This window comes from Mirounga leonina, unplaced genomic scaffold (genome assembly GCF_011800145.1).
Source record: "Mirounga leonina isolate KUSES-001 unplaced genomic scaffold, KU_Mleo_1.0 Mir_166, whole genome shotgun sequence".
Lineage (NCBI taxonomy): Eukaryota > Metazoa > Chordata > Mammalia > Carnivora > Phocidae > Mirounga > Mirounga leonina.
Genome location: NW_023270418.1, coordinates 30,029,967 through 30,049,771, shown reverse-complemented (window position 1 = coordinate 30,049,771; position 19,805 = coordinate 30,029,967). Strand labels below are relative to the sequence as shown.

The 19,805-nt window shown below is 59.2% G+C and overlaps 1 protein-coding gene across 3 annotated transcripts; it reads left to right on the top strand.

The window, feature by feature from the left end:
- The first annotated feature begins 15,050 nt into the window (after positions 1–15,050).
- On the top strand, positions 15,051–19,738 carry RCOR2 (REST corepressor 2). 3 transcript variants are annotated; one of them, XM_035013104.1, is made up of 12 exons: positions 15,051–15,527; positions 16,280–16,336; positions 16,610–16,690; positions 16,944–16,996; positions 17,084–17,245; positions 17,356–17,480; positions 17,573–17,642; positions 17,719–17,934; positions 18,256–18,333; positions 18,477–18,534; positions 18,674–18,903; positions 19,015–19,410. In XM_035013104.1, exons 1-12 carry the CDS (start codon positions 15,401–15,403, stop codon positions 19,327–19,329), a joined length of 1,572 nt encoding a protein of 523 aa, XP_034868995.1. In that variant the 5' UTR covers positions 15,051–15,400; the 3' UTR covers positions 19,330–19,410. The 3 variants fall into 3 exon arrangements, with proteins under 3 accessions (XP_034868995.1, XP_034868996.1, XP_034868994.1); XM_035013105.1 differs by lacking the exon at positions 18,674–18,903 and having other exon boundaries at positions 19,015–19,738; XM_035013103.1 differs by having other exon boundaries at positions 16,944–17,245.
- The last annotated feature ends 67 nt before the right edge of the window (positions 19,739–19,805 follow it).

Below are 19,805 nucleotides of genomic sequence, written 5' to 3'. Positions count from 1 at the left end.
ATAAAATCTAAAAAAAAAAAGATTTTATTTATTTATTTGAGAGCGAGAGAGAGAGCATGAGGTGGTGGGGTAGGGTGGGCAGAGGAAGAGGGAGAAGCAGTCTTCCCACTGAGTAAGGAGCCCAACCTGGGGCTGGATCCCAGGACCCTGGGATCATGACCTGAGCCGAAGGCAGACACTTAACCAACTGAGCCACACAGGTGCCCCCCTTTCAAGGTTTTTAGCTTGTGCTACGGGAAAAGTGGAGAGTCTTCAACGGAGACGCAGGCAACTTTGGAAGGAGCAAGATGAGGGCGGGGCTGGGGAAGATCAGGAATTCAGTTTTGACTATGTCAGGTTTAAGATGTCTTTTGTATGTTCACATAGAGATGTGGAGTGATCAGAGTCTGGAACTCAGCAGGGAGAAGTCCAGGCAGGAGACACAAATTTCAGCGCAGCCAGCGTGTGATGGTATTTCAAGCTGGACGATCCTGCAGAGGAATGTAGGTAGACTGGCATGAATGAATCTTTCAGCTGGCACCCTATTCCTCGATCAGAAAATCTGCTTGCTAGGGGCGCCTGGCTGGCTCTCTGAAAAGCATGTGACTCTTGATCTCAGGGTCATGAGTTCCAGCCCCACATTGGGTGTAGAGATTACTAAAAACTAGAAAGAAAGAGAAAGGGAGAAAAAAAGAAAGAAAGAGAAAGGGAGAGAGGGAAGGAAGGAAAGGAAAGGAAAAGGAAAAGGAAAAACCTGCTTGCTAGTAGTCTGGGGACCAGAAGAGGGAGCTAAGGGTGGGAGGAGGGTGGAAAAGGTGGGAAGAGGGGGACGTGTGAACTTGCCCTTGAAGGAGGAAGAGTCAAGGAGATTCCAGGGGGAGGGAACAGTATTTGCAGAGCCAGGGAAGCATGAAGGAGTGGGCCAGGGTGTTTACAGAGGGAGGAGGGGCAAGGTGGGAATCAGGCTCAACCCCGACTCCAGAGCAGTCCCCACCCTGTTTCGGCTTCCCTTGTCTCCTTACCCACTTTGAACTTCAAGGTCAGCTGTTTTGGGGAACAGATACCTGCCATCACAATTGCCTTGTGCCCTGTCTCTTCTACCACTCCTCACTCTTGGGTCTGCCCTCCCCCTGGCTGCTGGAATTTGCTGGACACCTGACAAAGCCTGGGAGGTGAGCCCAGCAGTCCCTTGGGCAGGTGACATCATCTGGGCCCCTGAGAGGCCTGAGAAGGTCCAATGCCCTATCCCTGCCCTACATCAGTATCCTTCTCCCTATCCTTCTCTCTTCTTTGCTAGGGGCTTCCTTGGTTCCCTTTGGGGGTGGACTGAGCCTGCTTTGGAGTCAGACCAGCCTGGGTTTAAACTCTCTCTCGGCTACATAGGAGCTTTGTGACTTTAGGTCAAGTGCCTCAAGAATAAGAGACTCAGGTTCCTTATTTCTACAGTGAGACGACCCACAGCAATCATTTTCCTCACAGTCTCATGTTCTCCCAGGCAGGTTGGGAGAATTATAGGAGATCAAATGAGATGGGCTGCAGGAAGGCACCTGGCATGGCCTGGGGCAGGAGAAAGGAATTCCCTTACGAGGTACAAAAGTTCATCTCCCTACCCCATTTCTACCCCTTCCTGCCTCCCCTCCCTGACAAACCTCTGCCCCTTTAGACCAGGATGTCTACACAGTCTCATAAGCCACTCCCGGGCAACTTTCCCACTCTCCTCTCACACGCCTCTGCACAGGGCCACTGTCTGCTCCCCTCTCCCAGGCCCTGCACCCCTCCTGCCTGCGTCCAGGACCCTTCTTCCTCCAGGTCCTCCCAAGACAGCCACTCCCCAAAACACTGTGCTTTGCCCTCCCCTTGCCCTATGGCCCTCAACTTCTCCCAACTAATTAATTATTCGTTTGCCCAGTGGAGGCAAGGAGATTGCATGTGCTCTGTGTTGCCTTCCGTACTAGCGAATAGTCTCTCGGGAGACAACACCAGGGGCCGCTGGGTCACAGCACAGCTGGGCGAGGCCAACTTTATAGAGTGTCATCAGCTGGAGGGGAGAGTCCCTGGATTTCCCAAAAAGAATCTGAATGTGCCTCCACCCTCCCCTTCCTGCCACCTGGGGAGCTGAGCCTCCTGCAGGGCCAGACCTCCCTGGGCCTCATCCCCTCAGGGTCCCTCCCTTCCCTCCCCCAGCCTTCCTCAATCCAGCTCTCTCCTGCCTTCAGGATGCTCTCCCTACTCAAAAACCTTTGGAAAAAATGTCCTCCCTTATCTCTATCTTCTTGCTTCTCACACTGCTCCCTCCTCAAGGCTCTTCCTTAGCAGGTAGCCTTCTATTCCTACTGCCCCACAGAAGCCTCTCCCCGATGCTTCCAGCAGTTTGCCAATGGACAGGCCTCGGTCCCTATCTTTCTGGACCTCCCTGCAACATCTGTTATTCCCTTCTTCTTCCTTGAAATACCGTTCTTTCCTTGGCCTTTGTGATACCACGCAGCCCCCCGTTTCTAGAATGGACATCTGGGGGCGCCTGGGTGGTTCAGTGGTTAGGTGTCTGCCTTCGGCTCAGGTCATGGTCCCAGGGTCCTGGGATCGAGCCCCACATCGGGCTACCTGCTCCGTGGGAGGCCTGCTTCTCCCTCTCCCACTCCCCCTGCTTGTGTTCCTTCTCTCGCTGTGTCTCTCTCTCTGTCAAATAAATAAATAAAATCTTTAAAAAATAAAATAAAATAAAATAAAATGCACATCTGGTCAGGCCAGTGAAGCATTCTGAGGTCCCAGCCTCCATTAGGGGTTTCAGGGGGCTGCATGTTTGGCCCCTGCCCACCTGGCCAGGGTCCCCTCTCCTTGCCAAGACTCTGGCCCTGCTGTTCCCTTCACCAGAAACCATCTTTGGTCCTCACCCCTAGGGTCCTAGCTTAGCTATTGGAAGCCTTCTCTCACTCTTACTGGCATAGCCTGGGCACCCTTCCTTGGGGGTCTCCCCATGCCTGTTCTCCTTCTCACAGCATCGGGGCCCCTCGCGGTCACCAGCTCCCCCCTAAGACGGTGGGTTTCCTGTAGCTAGGGGCTGCGCTTCTCTCTTCCACCGCCGTTACGGTTGCCAAACACAATACAGGGGATAAACTTCAACTCACTATCTGAGATTCAGATTTCCCTGGGTGGCCTGTATTTTTTGTTTTCATCTCTCCCCCTGGGTGTCCCGTATTTTTGTATACTACACTTGGCAACCCTAACTGCTGTACCCCTAGGGCTCAGCTTGGTGCCTGACGTGGCGTATGTGCTCAGGGGTAATGGCGGCAGTGAAGGTAGGGGGCTCAGGTGACGGGGGGGGGGGCACAAAGGAAAGGCAGCAGGCTCCCTGGGGGTGACACCCGAGCCAATGTAATTAGGTTAGGGGCCTCAGAATGAGGTCATCCTGGATTTAGGGTTGGCTCTAAATCCAATGACTGGTATCCTTTTTTTTTTTTTTAAGATTGTATTTATTTATTTGAGAGAGAGAGAGAACACTAGAGAGAGTAAGCACAAGTAGGGGACAGAGGGAGAGGGAGAAGCAGGCTCCCCGCTGAGCAGGGAGCCCGATGCGGGGCTCAATCCCAGGACCCTGGGATCATGACCTGAGTCGAAGGTAGATGCTCAACTGACTGGGCCACCCAGGTGCCCAAATGACTGGATCCTTATATGAGGAAGGAGAGAGAGGTTTGAGACACACACCGGGTAGGTGGTCATATGAAGACAGGCAGGCAGAGATTGTAATGATGTGGCTACAAGCCAAGGAATGCCCAGGATTTCCAGGAACCATCATGGAAAGGATGCAACCTCATAGCCTCTAAAAGGAATCATCCCTCCCAACACCTTGTCTTTGGACTTCCGGCCTCCAGAGCTGTGAGAAAATTAATTTGCTATTATTTTAAGCCATCCAGTTTGGGGTACTTTGTTTGAACAATCCTGGGAAACGAATATGCTCCTTGGACTCCATCTTTCCCGAGCTCCCTCTGTCAGACTTTTCATGACTCTTGCCCCCAGAACCCTCTACGATACCAGAGCTCTTGTCCAGCCCGTGGCAGGCCGCTAGCAAAATGGCCCCAGTGATCCTTACCTCCTGGCCTTTATGCCCTTATCCAGTCCCTTCCCACAGTAATGAGGGCTGACTTATGTGACAATAAAATACTGTAGAAGTGACGGCGTGGAATTCCCAAGACTAGGTGATGAAACTTGAGACCAAACTTCTGCGGGAGTCTCTAGGATTGCTCCCTCAGGGCAGGGGTTGGGCACAGGGTGGGGGAGGATGGGGTGGGAAGCCAGCTGCCATGCTTTCACGAGGCACAGGCAGCACCATGGAGAAGTCCCTATGGGGGAGAACTGGGGTTTTTCACCAACAGCTGGCCCCAACTTGCTAACCAAGTGAGTGAGCCATTTTGGAAGATGGTTGTCCCACACTAGTCAAGACTTCAGATGACTGAAGCCCCCACCAACATCTTGATGGCAAACCCATGAGAGACGCCAAGGCAGAATCACCCAATGAAATCACTCCTGAGATTCTGACTCACAGAAGCTTTGGCATTCCTCATGTTCACATGGCATTCTCCTTATATGGCTTTCTGTGTCCAGATGTCCCCTTCTTACAAGAACATCAGTCATATTGAACTAAGACCCACCCTAAGGGCCACACTTTAATTTGATTGCTTCTGTAAAGACCCTATCTCCAAATAAGGTCGCATTCTGAGGTACTAGGGATTAGGACTTCAACACATGAATTTTTGGGAAGGCACAATTCAGTCTATAACACACCAGGACCCTGTATTTAGGGCCAAGGTCTTTCTGCCCGTAATTCACTCTGTTTCCTAACCTCTTTCTTTCTCTCTGCCTCCCCCCACCCCCCACCCATTTTGTGCTCAAGGCAGACATTACTAATCCCTCTTGGCATCCTTTCTGCTGAAGCACAGGATGCCGAGTCTCCTCATCAGCCATCTCCAGGCAGCCTGCCCACCAATACAGACTTCGAGGAGGAGGAGACAATGGCCAATAAACACTTGTTGAATGAATGACTGGATACATCTAACTACAACAGTTCATAAACCACCACTTGCCTGCCTGTTCCAGGCTATCTGTCCCCGCAGACTCACCATTGGGCCCCATGAGCCTGCTTTCCCTCAGGAGCCACAGCCCTCTTTGGTGGTTCTCATCTTAGGAAAGGTGGGTACCTGGGGGCCATGACTTCAGGTCCAGAGGCCATGTTTGCCAGGACAGAAAATCTGCCCCCCTTCCTTTTGCTTGGAGTTCAGCCAACATATTTGAACGCTGTACTAGGGCGCTGTGTCAGGGGGACGGGGTAGGCAGCAGGCGTAGGATGGGGTGCAGATTGCCTCTCTACTCAACAGCCACGCCTCCTCCTCCCTTGCTAACAGAGCCCCAACTCTGCTCAGGTAATGGGTGGAGACCCCTGGATGTCATGGCATTTTTGCTGGAGCACAAACATGATCGGTCTAATCCAAGCATTGGAATCCTTTGCCAGGGGTTGGTTTAAGAAGCATGGGCCTGCTCAGGGATCCCTGGAAAAGGGTTTTCTCCCTGATAAAGTGCCAAGGAGAAAACGCTGGCCCTGTGACCGTCCTACTCTGGAAATTGTCCTCCAAGGGTGGGATGCTCGGAGCAACTGCAGCTGCCCAGTGATCATGAGGGGAAACCTGATGCATGGACGAGGCAGAGCCGAGAGATGAGAAGCACCTGGGGCTTGATGACCATGAAGCTGTTAGTGGCGACCACCGACCTCCACACCACCATTAAAAGGCTATTCCTCCTTTACAGGAGAAACAGGCACACGCATCTTAACTGAAAGGATGCGGACACAGGGATATGAAAACAGGGCCCTGGCACCCGCTGGCTTGAGGTCAGTCCCAGCTCTGGGACTTGCAAGTTTCGTGATCTTAGGCAGGGCATCTTCGGAAGCCTCAGTTCCTCACCTGTAAAATGAAGATTTCTAGGGGTGCCTGGGTGGCTCAGTCGGTTGGGCGTCTGCCTTTGGCTCAGGTCATGATCCCAGGGTCCTGGGATTAAGCCCCCACTCGGGGTCCTTGCTTAGTGGGGAGCCTGCTTCTCCTTCTCCCTCTGCCTGCCGCTCCCCCTGCTTGTGCTCTCTCTCTCTGTGTCAAATAAATAAAGTCTTTTAAAAAAAATGAGGAATACTAGAATACCTACCTCATGGGGCTACTGTGGGGGAACGTGAGAAAAACTAGGTAAGGCATTTCGCACACAGGGGCTGGTACCTATAAGCATCCATTTGTTTATTCATATGCTAATTTATTCAACCAATAGTTGTCGAGCATCTACTACGCACTTTTTTTTTTTTTTTTAAGATTCTATCCATTTATTTGACAGAGAGACACAGCGAGAGAGGGAACACAAACAGGGGGAGTGGGAGAGGGAGAAGCAGGCTTCCTGCTGAGCAGGGAGCCTGATGCGGGGCTCCATCCCCGGACCCTGGGACCATGACCTGAGCCGAAGGCAGACGCCCAACGACTGAGCCACCCGGGCGTCCTACGCACTTGTATCAATCTAGGATCTGGGCACGTAGCTGTGAACAAATAACGGGTAATCAAAGAAGTTGGCTGTTGTATTATTATAAGAAGTTGGCTCTTGCTCCTATTGTTTTGTAAGTCTTTGCCTACGAGGAGCTCCCAACACAGCAGCAAAATCAGGGAAGATTGGGCAGAAGTGATTTCCCAGGACCTGTGGAGTGAGAGGGGCTGCGGCAGTCAGGAGGGCTCCCCTGAGGAAACGGTGCTTGGGAGACCTGAGCTGGTTCCCTGAGCAGCGGTTGGCAGTGTGCTGGCTGGCGTGGAGCTGTGTGAGGAGCTGGGGATGCGCGGGTGAGTAAGACAGATGCAGATGCCCCGTCCTCTCTGAGCTCACAGCCTCAGGGAGAGAACAGACAGGTGAGCGGGTAGGTGGTGACATTAGCGAGCTATCAGTATTGAGATGGGGAGGAGGCAGAGATGTCCTTGACAAGGTGATATCTGAGCTTCACTTTGCTCAAACCGAGAGAATTGGTCAACAAGGAAAAGGAGAGCAGCATGTCAGGAATGAGGAACCGCATGTATGAAGACGCCAAAAGAATTGCAGGTCGTTGAACACGACTAAAGCGTAAGTTCCAGTGGGCTAGTGTTGACAGATGTGCTGTTTCAGAGGCTCTGGATGCAAGTGACAGAAAACTGAAACCAGCCAGGCTCGATCAAGAGAATGTATTGACTCGTGTGACTAAAACTTCAGAGGTTCGGTGGCTTCAGGTGAGTTGATCCAGCAGCTCAACGATGTCACTGAGAAATCAGGTTTTCCCCCCTCTCTTCGTGGTGGCTTCCCTCCACAGTGTTGGCTTCCCTTGGTGATCAAAGATGGCAGCCAACACTCCTGGCTCAGCTTCCTGGCCTTTGTCCCATATTTGCAATGTGCTAATTGGGCTGCCAGTCCCCTTTCTCAATCAATCATGGTGTCCAGGGCCTTGGGAAAGGCTGACATTGGGGATCAACAGCACCGTATGGATCCTCAAAAGAGAAAGGCAAAGTGGGAATGGATGTCAGCAGGTCAGATTTTTTCTTTTTTAAATATTTTATCTTTAAGTAATCTCTACACCCAACGTGGGACTCGAACTTACAACCCCGAGATTAAGAGTTGCACTCTCCACCGACTGAGCCAGCCAGGGGCCCCAGGAGGTCAGATTTTGAAGGAGATACATCATGCTCAGGAGCTGGAACTTAAGCCAAGGGTAACGAGAGGCAGAGGACTGACTTGATAAGATTGGATTTGAGAAAGATCACCTTGGCTGTTGAATAAAGAGTAGATTAGAGGGGAGCAGGAGAGGAGGCAAGGAGGCCAGCTGGGAGGCTGGTTCAGTGACGGGGTGGGGGCGTGGCCACGGGGGAGGGGATTGAGAGAAACTGGAGCCGGTTGGACTTGGAAGTGAAGCAGAGAGAGGCTTGCAGGGCAACTTCTCTGTTTCTACTTTGGGTAAGGGTGGGAAAGGGAAGTGGGAGGGGGCCGACAATGCAAATGGCTGGTCAAGAGGGTGAGATCTGTTTTGGACAGGATGAGCACGAGGTGCGTGAGATAACTGACGGCAGATGTCCAGAAGGCAGTTGGTTGGATACGGCAGTCCAGAGCCTGGGAAGGGGGTCTGGGCTAGAGATGGAGGCTGGAGAGTCCATAGCCCGGAAGTTAAGGATGTGGACTGCGCCTGAAGCATCAACAGTGAGGGTTAGGAGGCAGGCAGGAGGGGAGCCCGCGGGGAGCTCATGTCCAGAGTGGGATGGCCCTCTCTGTCCAGTCCTGCTTAGACAGGGAGGGAGACCGTGCCTGCCAAAGGTCCTTTGCGTTTAGAGATAACAGCCCTGGTGACCTTGGCAAGAACAGTCTCTGCGGAGTGGCGGGGGGTGAATCGGCACTGCAGTGGGTTGGGGAGTGAGTGGGAGGTGAAGACAAGGATAAAGGCTGTGAACAACTCTTTTAAGATGCCCAGCTTTAAGAGAGAGAGAGAGAGAGAAGGCAGCGGTGGCTTAGCTGAAAGGGGCAGCCGAAGGTAAACATGAGATGGAGGGGTGCGTGTTGTTGGTGTGCTGGTGTATGTGGGGGGTGGGAGGTCTTAGGAATGAAGGACTTAAGTAGGTTGACATTCGGAGGGACAAGACAGTAGTGAGGGAGGAGAGGTACCTGAGGATCAAGGACTCAGGAGGGCCTGTGCGTACATTAGTGGAGGGGGAGTGGCGGGAGCCTGGGAGTGAGTTGGCCTTGAAGAGAGAAGGTGCAGGTACATCTGGGAGAGGGAAAGAACTGAAGCTCTGGGTGTGGGGGCAGGCCTTGGAGAGGGCTCCTCCCAGGTGGCCTCAGTTCTTTCTGGAAGTGGGAGGCGAGGTCGTGTGCTAAGAGCCATGCAGCAGATGGGGTGGTGGAGGAGGAGCATGGTGGAGGGGCAGGAAGGGTGCTGGCTGCCAGGTCAGGGGCCCTACATGTGCCGGGTCAGAGCCAACTTGCTTGCAGGAGCCAGCGGTCTCAAGGGAGGGGCCGGGCTTAGGGCATGCAAATAGGTGGGCTGGGCTAGCATTTGCAAGGTGGATGGGGCACCTGGGGCACCAGATAGGGCTCAGCAGATGGTAAGCAGACCTGCTTGGCTGGATCAGAAACAAGCTAGAAGGCTCTTGAGTCCTGGGCTGGGAGAGAAGTTCCAACTTTGCCTGGAAGGCAACTGGGAACCATGGAAGGTTATTGAGCAGGAGTGGGCCATGATACGAGCAGAAGTTAAGAATCTGTATCCAGAGGGGTACCTGGCCAGCTCAGTTGGAAGAGCATGGGACTCTTGATCTTGGGGTTATGGGTTCGAGCCCCACTTTGGGTGTAGAGATTACTTAAAAATAAAAAAAATCTTGGGGCGCCTGGGTGGCTCAGTCGGTTAAGCATCCCACTCTTGATTTTGGCTTGGGTCACTATCTTGGGGTTGTGAGATTGAGCTCCGTGTCGGGCTCCACTCTGGGTATGGTGCCTGCTTAGGATTCTCTCTCTCCCTCTGCCCCCCACCCCGCTCTTTCTAAAAAAAATAAAATAAAATAAAAATAATTTAAAATCTTAAAAATAAAATCTGTATCCAGCTGTGTGTGCATGAATTAGATCACACTGAAGGCAGGAATCTGGAGTGGTTGGTGGAGGAGTCTGAAGGGAGGATGTCAGGTGTCAGAGGTCACAGAGGAAGAGTTTTTAGCTCTAGAGGTCAGATCCAGGAGCCCTGGGGGGCAATGGCCTTCAGGCAGTCCACAGAGCAGGGGCCCCTTCAGAGAGCAGAGTGGGGATTTCCAGTCCTGCTGGAGAGGTGCTCGAGAGGACCCTTACTTCCGAGGGAAACCAGCATTGATGGAGGCTCTAATTACAGTCCGTCTGTAATCATCTGAGATGATGTTGGATCCTCCCAATAATCAGATACCAGATTTATTGTTCTCTTTGAGAGATGGACGTGTGGTGCCTGGGGGCTCAGAGGGGCCAATTATCTCCCCTCAGGCCACACAGCAAGTGAGAAGCAGAGCCAGGGCTCACCCCAGATCTGCACTGCTCCTGCACTTTGCCTGTCCTTTTTTTTTTGAAGATTTTATTTATTCATTTGAAACAGAGATTCAAAGAGAAAGAGAGCATGAGCAGGGGAGAGGCAGAGGGAGAGGGAGAAGCAGACCGATGTGGGGCTCGGTCCCAGGACCCCAGGTTCATGACCTGAGCCGAAGGCAGACGAGCCACCCAGGTGCCCCACTTTCCCTGTTCTTGTCTCCTCTGCCATTTCTCTAAGGGTTTCTGCTCCACCTGACTTTGTTCTGGGAGATTCTGGTGGCTCTGGGCCAAGGAGCCTTGCTGGGGATTGGATCTAAAGCTCAGTAATTCCAAATGGCCCGCGGCAGGGGTGGGGGGGGCTTGATCCCATACACTTAGCCCAGGAGAATGGGCTTCTCGGGGTGCCTTCCTGGGGGGACATTTGTGGCCAGGCCGAGGTGGGACCCCTTGGTCCATGCTGTCACCGCCAGAGGGCGCCGGCTGTTGCCCAGGTGAGGGCAAGGGGAGGCCCCCTTCCTGGCTTCCGGAGAAACGGAGCTGGCTCCCGGGTCTGGAAGCCGCCCCCTTGAGGGTCCAGGGAGCTCCTGTCGCCTTCTCGTGTCTCTCTGAATGAAGGTCTTGCTGACCCTTCCTCCCCAGTTCCTGCTTTGCTCAGGGCGTCAGATTTCCTCGGCGTGGGTGTCAGGAAGCCTGGGGTCTCCTTGCTGACCTCCTGCCTCGTTGCACTCTGCCCTCCCCCAGCGCCACTCCAGATGCGTCGCCTCACCTCCTTTACCTGCCTCCTCTCGCGACCACGGTGCAGAGACGGTGCCAAGCACCAGATTGTCACCTCTGTCACCTTCTCTCAGCTCTTCACAACCCTGGGTGGGAGTGTGTGGGCCAGACTCCCAGAGTGAACTGGGCCCAGACAGGGGGAGGCCAGCACCCTGGGCCCCAGGGGGCTTAGGGAGCCAGAGGAAGGGGATTCCTGTCTGGGCAGGATTGAGGGGAAGGAGCCCCCCAAGCTCCTTCCATGCTGTAGGCCATCTTTTCCATCTCCCCCTCTCCGCCCCCCCCCAACCCCCCAGGCCTCCAGTCCAGGGAAGCCCCTCCCCCTCAGCTCCCCCAACACCTCAGCCAGGTTTCAGCTTAGATTCTGCCAACCTCCCTCCCCACCCCAGGGCCCGCCCGCCTGCCTTCCTCCTTCCCCGAGCTTAGCCCCTTGGCTGTGGCCACCGAGGGCCTGGCCAGGGTCCCAGGCACCACACCACAGCGGCCAGCCTTGCTGGGCCAGGGCTCGGGACAGTCCCAGTCTGTCTGGCCCGGCGGCGGGTTCAGGATTGGCTGGAGCTGCCCCCGCCTTTGGGAGGAGGGAGACGCGAGAGGAGGCCTGGTGGCTCTCTCAAGGTCACCCTCCTTTTCTCTCCCAGCATCCCTGTTCAACCTTTGTCCCTTCTGCCTCACCTTGAGGAGGGAGGGGGCAAGATGCCCAACAGGCAGAGGACCGAGGAGCCCAGGGAAGAGGACGCTTTTGGGGGGCTCCTGGCACTTATTCATTCAGCAAATATTGAGTGCCTACTGTATGCGAGGCGCTGAGGACACAGTGAGCACAGTGGACAGAATCCCTGCCCACAGCCCAGCAGGGAGACAGACAGGAAATAAACAATCACACAAATAATGTAAACTTGTGTCCCTCAGCAGTGTGGCAGAGGCACCAAGCTGGGATTCAGTCTGGCTTCCCTGCGGATCTCAGGGGTGAGGAGTCTTATCTGGCCTAGGAGTGGAAGGCAGGCTTCAGACAGGGCGGATGGCTTTTCGGAGGCCCGAGGGGTGGGGGTGGGGGGGCCGGGGCTGAGCGAGGCCTCAGTTTCTCCAACTGGGAAATGCAGGAAATAAAGGTGCCCCGATCACGGGGTCGCTGCGCGATCATGGGGTCGCTGCGCGGCAATGGGCTGCGTCCTGGCCTTCAGCCCTCAAAAAGAGGCGCTGTCCTCCTTCCCGAGGAAGGGTGAGTGGGAGCTCATCAGTGAAGATGGCGGGGAGGTGATTCCCACAGACCAGCGGCTCTCACGAAGCTCAGAGGTGGCCTCAGGGAGGTGAGGGACCCCAGTTCTAGGGCCGCGCTACCGAGCTTTGCCTGCCCCTCCGCCGCCTAAGGGCTGGAGGAGAGGAGGGGCTGGTCCCCCGGCTGCCTCTCCGTCCCTCCCCTCCCACACCCCCAGGTTCCGGGCCACGTGGCACCTCTGCGGCCTGGGCCTGGGGTGGGGGGAGGATGATTCCTGACCTGGAGGCTGGGGGGAGCCGGGGGGGGGGAAGCGGGTGGGATTTGGGGTTCCACGGAGATCAGGTCCTGTGGAGCAGCGGCTCCAGCCCGCCCCGCAGCCCCCAGGCGGCAGGGAGGGGGTGCTGTCTCTTTAAGAGCCCTCAGGCGGCTGGGAGCAGATGGCCAGGCCGGCCGGGGCCCCTTGTCCTTTGTGTGGCTTTGCACAAAAGAGGGGGCCAGCTGGGGAGGGGGCAGAGGCAGCAGGTGGGAGGGTGGGGCCTTGCCCCTCCCCCTCTTAACCCTGCGCCATTGCCCCTTGGGGAGGGAGTTGCTCACTAGGGCCACGCCTCCTCTCTGGACGCTGTGGCCCCCACAGTTGCCCCCAAACTCCTCGGATACCTCTCCCTTGTCACGTCCCACCTCCTAGGCGGAGGCTTCATCGCACCAGAGCCTAGAGACTTCCCCCTCCCCAAACTCCACGGAATAAACCTCCCCTCCTTGCCCCTAACCTCCAGAGCAGAATCTTTCTCTGGTCCTGAGCTCCGGGCTCTAGGGAGAAGTGGGAGCAGAAAGAGATTCTTACAGGGGTGGGGGCAGGGAGGGGGGCTTGAGAGGAGGGACGCCAGTGGCTGGGGGTACCTGGAGCAACCCTAGAGGAAGGAGGCCAAAATAAGCATGATGCTGAGGCCTGGGGGTGAGGGCCTGGGCCCTGTACCCTAGCTAGGTATTAGCCCATAAGGAAGGCAAAGGGGGGGGGGCGGATAGGGGCCCAACTGAGGCCCTGCCTAACTGGGGGTCCGGTGTGGGCAAGATGGAAGACTCCATCATATGAGAGGGCTGTGCACAGGGCTGGCTGCCTGCCAGCCAGGAGAGTGGAGGTGCTAGGCACTGCGAGGTGGCACCTTGCCACTCAGGAGGGGTCAGGCTGGGAGCCTCTTTTCATCTTGTAGCAGACCCCCTTAGGTCAGACCTGCCCTTGGCCCATTCATTCTCCTCCTTTGTCCAGAGCTCCCCACCCTGGGGCTTGGTGCCCAATCCATGATTTAAGAGGAGGAAAAAGGCTCCGTAGGTCTGGCCCGAGGTGTGGCGGGCAACGTGGCCGCGGGCTGGGTGGCCCCATGTGGCCCGACAGCACCGCAGTCGGGTGGGGTCGTGCCTGACTTGCCCGGCCGCCCACAGGAGCCCCCAGGACCAGGCGGCCCCCAGCCGGGTCGTGGCCCGACCGCAGGACCCCGGCCGGCTGGCCGCAGGCAGCGGGTGGGGGCGGGGATCCCTGGCTGGGCCCCGGGTTGCTTCTAAATTTAGGAATCTGATTACAGAGTGGCCGAGGAAGGGAAGGGAGAGGAGGGTGCTAGCGCAGGCTCGGCTCGGTCTGGGCACAGCGGGGTGTGCCCGGGTGGAGGTGTGTCTAGGAATCTGGGGCTCCGGGTGGGAGGGGCGGCGGGCGGGGGCTCCGGCCTGTGTGCGCCGCAGCACGTGCCCCGGGCGGCGGGGACGGGCACGGGCGCAGCTCGCAGGCTCAGAGCCGCCGCCGGTGTGTGCGCTGGCTCTTTGTGTGCCTGGCAGGGTGGCTGGGTCTGGCTTTGAAAGTCTCTGCCCACCCCCTCCCCCATCTCCGTCTGTGCCGCTCTACCCGCTTCCCGGTCTGTCACTCTGCCCGCGCTTGTCCTGGGGGAGGGGGATGCTGCTCCCAGCTGGGGTGACAGTGAACCCAGTGGGGAGGAGACCCGGCTCCTCCCACTCCCTGCAGTCCAGACCTTCCCCTACACCTCCCACTCCCCAACCCTCAGCCCCTTATGCTACTGTTTTGGGGTGCATTCTGCAGCAGTTAAAGGGAACTGAGGTGACCCCTGGGAACCCACAGATGCAGCAGAAGCTAGGCTTGGGCCCAGTAGCTAGCTCTTGGAGGAATTCATTCCTCGCCTGTCCGGCCTCCCATCCGCTCTGGCCCCCAAGGGCGCAAGAGGGAGGGGGTCCCCCTTGCGGAAGGGGGGGGCGGGGAGTTCCTTGGCAGGAAGGGAAATGGAAGGAAAAGCTGGGCTCCACCCGGGCGGGCGGGCAGGCGGCCTCAGGGCCCCCGGGGCAGGCGGCAGTAACCCGAGCCCACTGGTGTGCGGGGCTGGTGTGCGCGTGGGTGGAGCTGACCCCCGACTACTCCTTGGGGGCAGCGGGGGTCTCCCCCCGGGGGCAAGTCACGGAGCCCCGGGGGCCCGCAGAGGGAAGCGCTCTCCACCCTGGTCCTGACCCCACCCCCTGGAGGTCTAGCCCCGGCCCCCAGGCCCCGCCCCCCGGGCCCTCCCTCCCACCCCAGGGCCAGATGTTCAGCTGGCGGAGGCATCGGCTGGGGGAGGGGTGCTGAGGCCGCAGCCGGCACTACTTCCCTGCCAGCAGCTTCATTGTGTGCGCGAGGAGCGAGCGGCGGCGGAGAGCGGGCGAGCGAGCAGCAGCCCGAGCGCGGCGGGGAGAGCGAGCGCGCCGGGGAGGGTGCGAGGCGGCGCCCGCGGCTGCGCTCCGCCCGCCTCCCGGCAACTCTGCCCTGCGCGACGCGCCGTGCGCGCCGTCCCGCCGCCGCCGCCGCCGCCGCCGCCGCCACCGCCGGGGCCCCGCCGCCTGCCGTCGCAGGCAGGGGTCTGGTCGGGACAGGGGTCCCCGCCCGGGGACTGGGGCATCCCGGTGCAGCCGAGAGGCGTGCAGCCCGCGGGGGGCGCCATTTGCGCCGCAGCGCCCGCCCGCTCAACTGCGTGGGCGGGAGGGCGTTGGGGCTCCGGGGCGCCCCGAAGGCAGGGTGCCCCGACTTCTCCGGGGGAGCCCCAATCCCGTGGAGCGTCCAGAGCGAGCGCGCCCCAGCCGCACCGGACCTTGCGCTCATCCCCCGCGTACCCCACTTCTGCACAAACTTTTCTGACGCCCTCGCCCGTGGGGGTCGCGGAGAGCGCTGAGCTGTCCGCAGGGCTCCCGCCCCGCCGGACCCTGGCCACGCTGACCTCCTGCCTCTCGTAGCCTCAGTGGCGACCTCTCCAGGCCGGGCCGGGCACGGCACCCGAGGCGAGCGCGGCAATCACCGCGGCTCTCCGAAGGCTCCCGCGCCCCCCGGGGCAGCTGGGCGGGGTAATGCCCTCGGTGATGGAGAAGCCGAGCGCGGGCTCCGGGATCCTGTCCCGCAGCCGGGCCAAGACGGCGCCCAACGGCGGACAGCCCCACTCGGAGGATGACAGCAGCGAGGAGGAGCACTCGCACGGTGAGCCCGGCGGCCTAGGGTTAAAGGTGCACCGGCAGCGGGGACGCGAGTGGGGCGGGGGGGGAGAGTAGCCGACCACGGGCGTTTTAGGCTCGTGGTTCCTGGCCCCTAGGACTGGAGCCTCTGGCTTGTTTCTTCCCCAAGCTTGGGGGCTGCCGGCACGGGGAATCTGGAACCTGGGCCCCTAGCTGCCGAGGAGGCGGTCCTGCCCACCCCCGCCCTGCCCTGCCCTGCCCTGCCCTGCCCTGCCCTCAGTCTCTGAAGGACTCAGGCGGCCCTCCTTGCCACAGTTTGGGCTCCATACCTTGCCACCTTGCAGGGGACTGAGGTCTGGCTGGGGCAGGGGCTGGAAAGACACTTCCACACCGAGCTGTGAGGCTCATGTGGTGGGGAGGAGCCTTGGATTCCCTGCAGGGCTATGGTCCAGGTCTAGGGGCAGCACCCCCCTCCCCCCAGCCAGAACAAAGGGCTCTGCTTGGCCTGGGCTCTAAACTGGCCCCTTGTCCTTGCCATCACCCCGCCCCCCCCACCCCCTCCACTATGGGCTATGACTAGGCAGGGTCTCATCTTCCAGTTTCTTCTGTGGCTGAGGGTAACTGAGGGGAAGATCAGGGAAAAGTGAGCCTTCTGGAAGGTGAGGGCGCTGGGTGGTCAGGAAGGAGAACCCCAGGCCAGCCACCTCCCCCGCCACATCCTCCTATCCACCCCCCCCCCCCCCCCCCCCGCCCCCCCTGCCTCCCCCGGCTCCCCAGACAGCATGATCCGCGTTGGAACCAATTACCAGGCCGTCATTCCGGAGTGCAAGCCTGGTGAGTGGCAGGACAGGCTGCGAAGGGAGGGGAGCGGAGGGCCCATGGCTTGGCCCTGAGCCCCACCTGGGGGAGCCCTGGGCGGGCGGGGGTGGGTGGCCCGTGGCATTGGTTAGCTTTCCTGCTCTGCCTTCCTGTCTGGGTCTCTGCCCCTCCTTCCCTTCTGGGCCTCACCTCACAAGCCCCACTTCTCTGCCACCCGCTGGCCATGAGTCCAGGCCAGCGCCACCAGGCTGATCTGAATGTCTTCCCTTTTCTGCTCTTGTCTTTCAGAGAGTCCTGCCCGCTACAGTAACAAGGAGCTGAAGGGGATGCTGGTGTGGTCGCCCAACCACTGTGTGTCAGATGCCAAGCGTGAGTGGGGCAGGATCCCGGTTTGGTCACATCCCTGGGAGCTGGGGGTTTGGGTTCATGCCACTTGGTGACCAGCTCTTCTCAGAAGTGGGCTGGAGGCTGAGGTGTGTGGGTTTAGCCCCTGCGCTGGGGCTCAGGCTTGGGGTGGGGGGTGGGGTGGGCGCCAGCCCCTGGGGGCCTACCTCTGTCTGGGCAGGCTCGGGTCAGGGGTCGTAACCCCTTCTCCAATACCGGCCCCCTCCCATTCCCGCAGTTGACAAGTACATTGCGATGGCCAAGGAGAAGCATGGCTACAACATTGAGCAGGTGAGCCTTGGCCCCGTAGGGATTTGGGATGGGGACAGGACAGTGCTGGGGGCAGCTGAGCCCGAGTTGTTCCCTCTCTCGGGCCAGGCGCTGGGCATGCTTTTGTGGCATAAGCATGATGTGGAGAAGTCCTTGGCCGACTTGGCCAACTTCACCCCGTTCCCCGACGAGTGGACCGTGGAGGACAAAGTGCTGTTTGAACAGGCTTTTGGCTTCCATGGCAAATGCTTCCAGCGAATCCAGCAGATGGTAAAGCCCCTTCACCCCTGCCAGCGCTCCTGAGCCCCTCCCATTCTGATGAGCCTGCCCGGGGGCGGAGGGTCTTGGGTGGGCCCCAGCCTCTGGCATTGCCCTTCCAGCTGCCCGACAAGCTGATCCCCAGCCTGGTAAAGTATTACTACTCGTGGAAGAAGACCCGCAGCCGAACCAGCGTGATGGACAGACAGGCTCGGCGGCTGGGGGGCCGAAAGGACAAAGAAGACAGGTAGGGGCCTTGGGGGCCCAGGGGCAGGGCATGCTGAGCTCTGGGGGGCCCTGGCCTCTGCCTCACTGCCTTCCTGGCCCCTGTGTCAACAGCGATGAGCTTGAAGAGGGCCGGGGAGCCGTGAGTGAGGGGGAGCCGGATGCTGGAGACCCCAAGAGAGAGGTGAGGTCTGGCCCTGCCTACCCGCCTGCCCTGGCCCTGGGCTCCGCACCACCCACCCCTCTCCTTTCCCTGGCAGCCTCTGCCCTCTCGGCCCCTGAATACCCGGCCAGGCCCCGGGAAGAAGGAGGCCCAGGGGTCTCAGTACCGCCACCACCCGCTGCGAACCCGGCGTCGCCCACCCAAGGGCATGTACCTGAGCCCTGAGGGCCTCACGGCTGTGTCAGGAAGCCCGGACCTTGCCAACCTCACGCTTCGGGGCCTTGACTCGCAGCTCATCTCCCTCAAGCGCCAGGTGGGGGCCTGAGAAAAGGGGCCGTGTGGGAGGGGGCAGCGGGCAGCCCAGGAACTACATTTTGGGGACAGCCGAGGTGTAAGGGGAGTGGTGCAGGTGCCCAGACTGCTTCTGCCTCATCCTTTAGGCTTCTGGGTAACTTGGTCTTCTTTTCTGGGCCTTTTGAAGAAACTCGTCTGGCCTGCAAGATGGGGAGAAGCCCAGTTGGGAGGGAGGAGTGAGCTGGGTGGTGGGTGGGCACAAGCCGCGTTGGTGGCGAGAGTTGGTCTTGGTGGCCTCTCTGGCAGGAGAGTGTGATGGGTCGATTCTCGGCCTTTTCAGGTGCAAAGCATGAAGCAGACCAATAGCAGCCTCCGCCAGGCGCTGGAGGGGGGCATCGATCCACTGCGTCCCCCTGAGGTAAGGTGGCTTCAGGTGTGGGTGCAGGAGGGGCTTCCCCCCCCCCGCCAGAGGCGCCAGAGGGTAGTTCGGCTTGGGGGGAGGGGCGAGGCCCTCCGTTTGCGAATTTTTGAGCCTAAAAGGCTAAGTCCTCTGCTCTCCAGGCCAACACCAAGTTCAACTCCCGCTGGACCACGGACGAGCAGCTTTTGGCCGTACAAGGTGGGTTAGACTGGGGGGCGCATGGAGAGCCCCAGGAATCTTTCCCCACCCTCCAAGGAGCTGGGGCAGAAGGGAAGCGCCAGGGAAGGAACCAGCTCTAAGGGGTATTCACACTTCGCCGCCCTTTTGATCCGTGCAGCCATCCGCAGGTATGGCAAAGACTTTGGGGCCATTGCAGAGGTGATTGGGAACAAGACTCTGACCCAGGTGAAGACCTTCTTTGTGAGCTACCGGCGCCGCTTCAATCTGGAGGAGGTGCTGCAGGAATGGGAGGCCGAGCAGGATGGGGCCCCCGGAGCCCCGGTCCCCACGGAGGAGGCCAGGAGAGGGGCCGCCTTGCCAGCCCCGGCCCTAGAGGAAGACGATGAGGTGAGGAGGGGTGAGGGAAGCCCTTCTGGGAAGTGAGGAGCTGAGCCGCCTCCACTCCTCGGTGGGGGCGCGGATGGGCTTGAGCCTGGTTTCCCTCCTCTCCCCTGTCAGGTACAGATCACCTCCGTCTCGACATCCGTGCCCCGATCGCTACCCCCTGTGCCGCCGCCGCCTCCGCCTCCCACCTCGCTGTCCCAGCCACCCCCGCTGCTGAGGCCACCTCTGCCCACGGCGCCCACCCTGCTCCGCCAGCCGCCCCCACTCCAGCAGGGCCGCTTCCTCCAGCCCCGGCTGGCCCCCAACCAGCCCCCACCACCTCTCATCCGCCCCGCCCTGGCTGCCTCCCGCCACAGTGCCCGCCCTGGCCCTCAGCCCCCACCCACCCTGATTGGGGCCCCTCTGGAGCCTCCAGCACCCTCACTCTGAGCCCTGAGGCCCTCCACCAACCGGAGGCTGCAGAACCACGTTGCTGGCCGTCCGTGGACACCTCTGGCTTCACCGAGGACAGAAGGGACTAGAGCTCTTGGCCCGGCCTTTCGAAAACCCGGAGCTGCCGGTGGGCACGGTCTGGACCTATGGGCTCTGCGCATTTCTGGCAGCTGAGCCTCTCGGCCCCCACCCCAGCCAGGGGCTGGGGCTCAGGGGCCTTCTGAGCTGACCTGAGGGTACTTTCTCTTCCTGGCTGGGGCTGGAATGGCTGCCTCCTGGTCTGCTGGGGCTTGGCCTTTGGGTCTGGCCCTTTGTGTAGAGGGGGTAGTGACCTTAGCTTGGGGGATGGGGGAGAGGACAGCCTTGGTTGTTCTTCCTCTTTCCTTTCTTTTAGCAATAAGTTGGGGTGAGGTGGGGAGGGGGCCGGAGGGGGGAGGTGGGCAGAGAGGTTCCTTCGGGGCCTGAGTGGCAGA

Coding starts and splice junctions, on each gene's coding strand:
- RCOR2 (XM_035013103.1), top strand. CDS start 15,401: ATGCCCTCGGTGATGGAGAAGCCGAGCGCGGGCTCCGGGATCCTGTCC. Junction 16,337..16,609: donor CATTCCGGAGTGCAAGCCTG/GTGAGTGGCAGG, acceptor CTTGTCTTTCAG/AGAGTCCTGCCCGCTACAGT. Junction 17,935..18,255: donor TCATCTCCCTCAAGCGCCAG/GTGGGGGCCTGA, acceptor CGGCCTTTTCAG/GTGCAAAGCATGAAGCAGAC.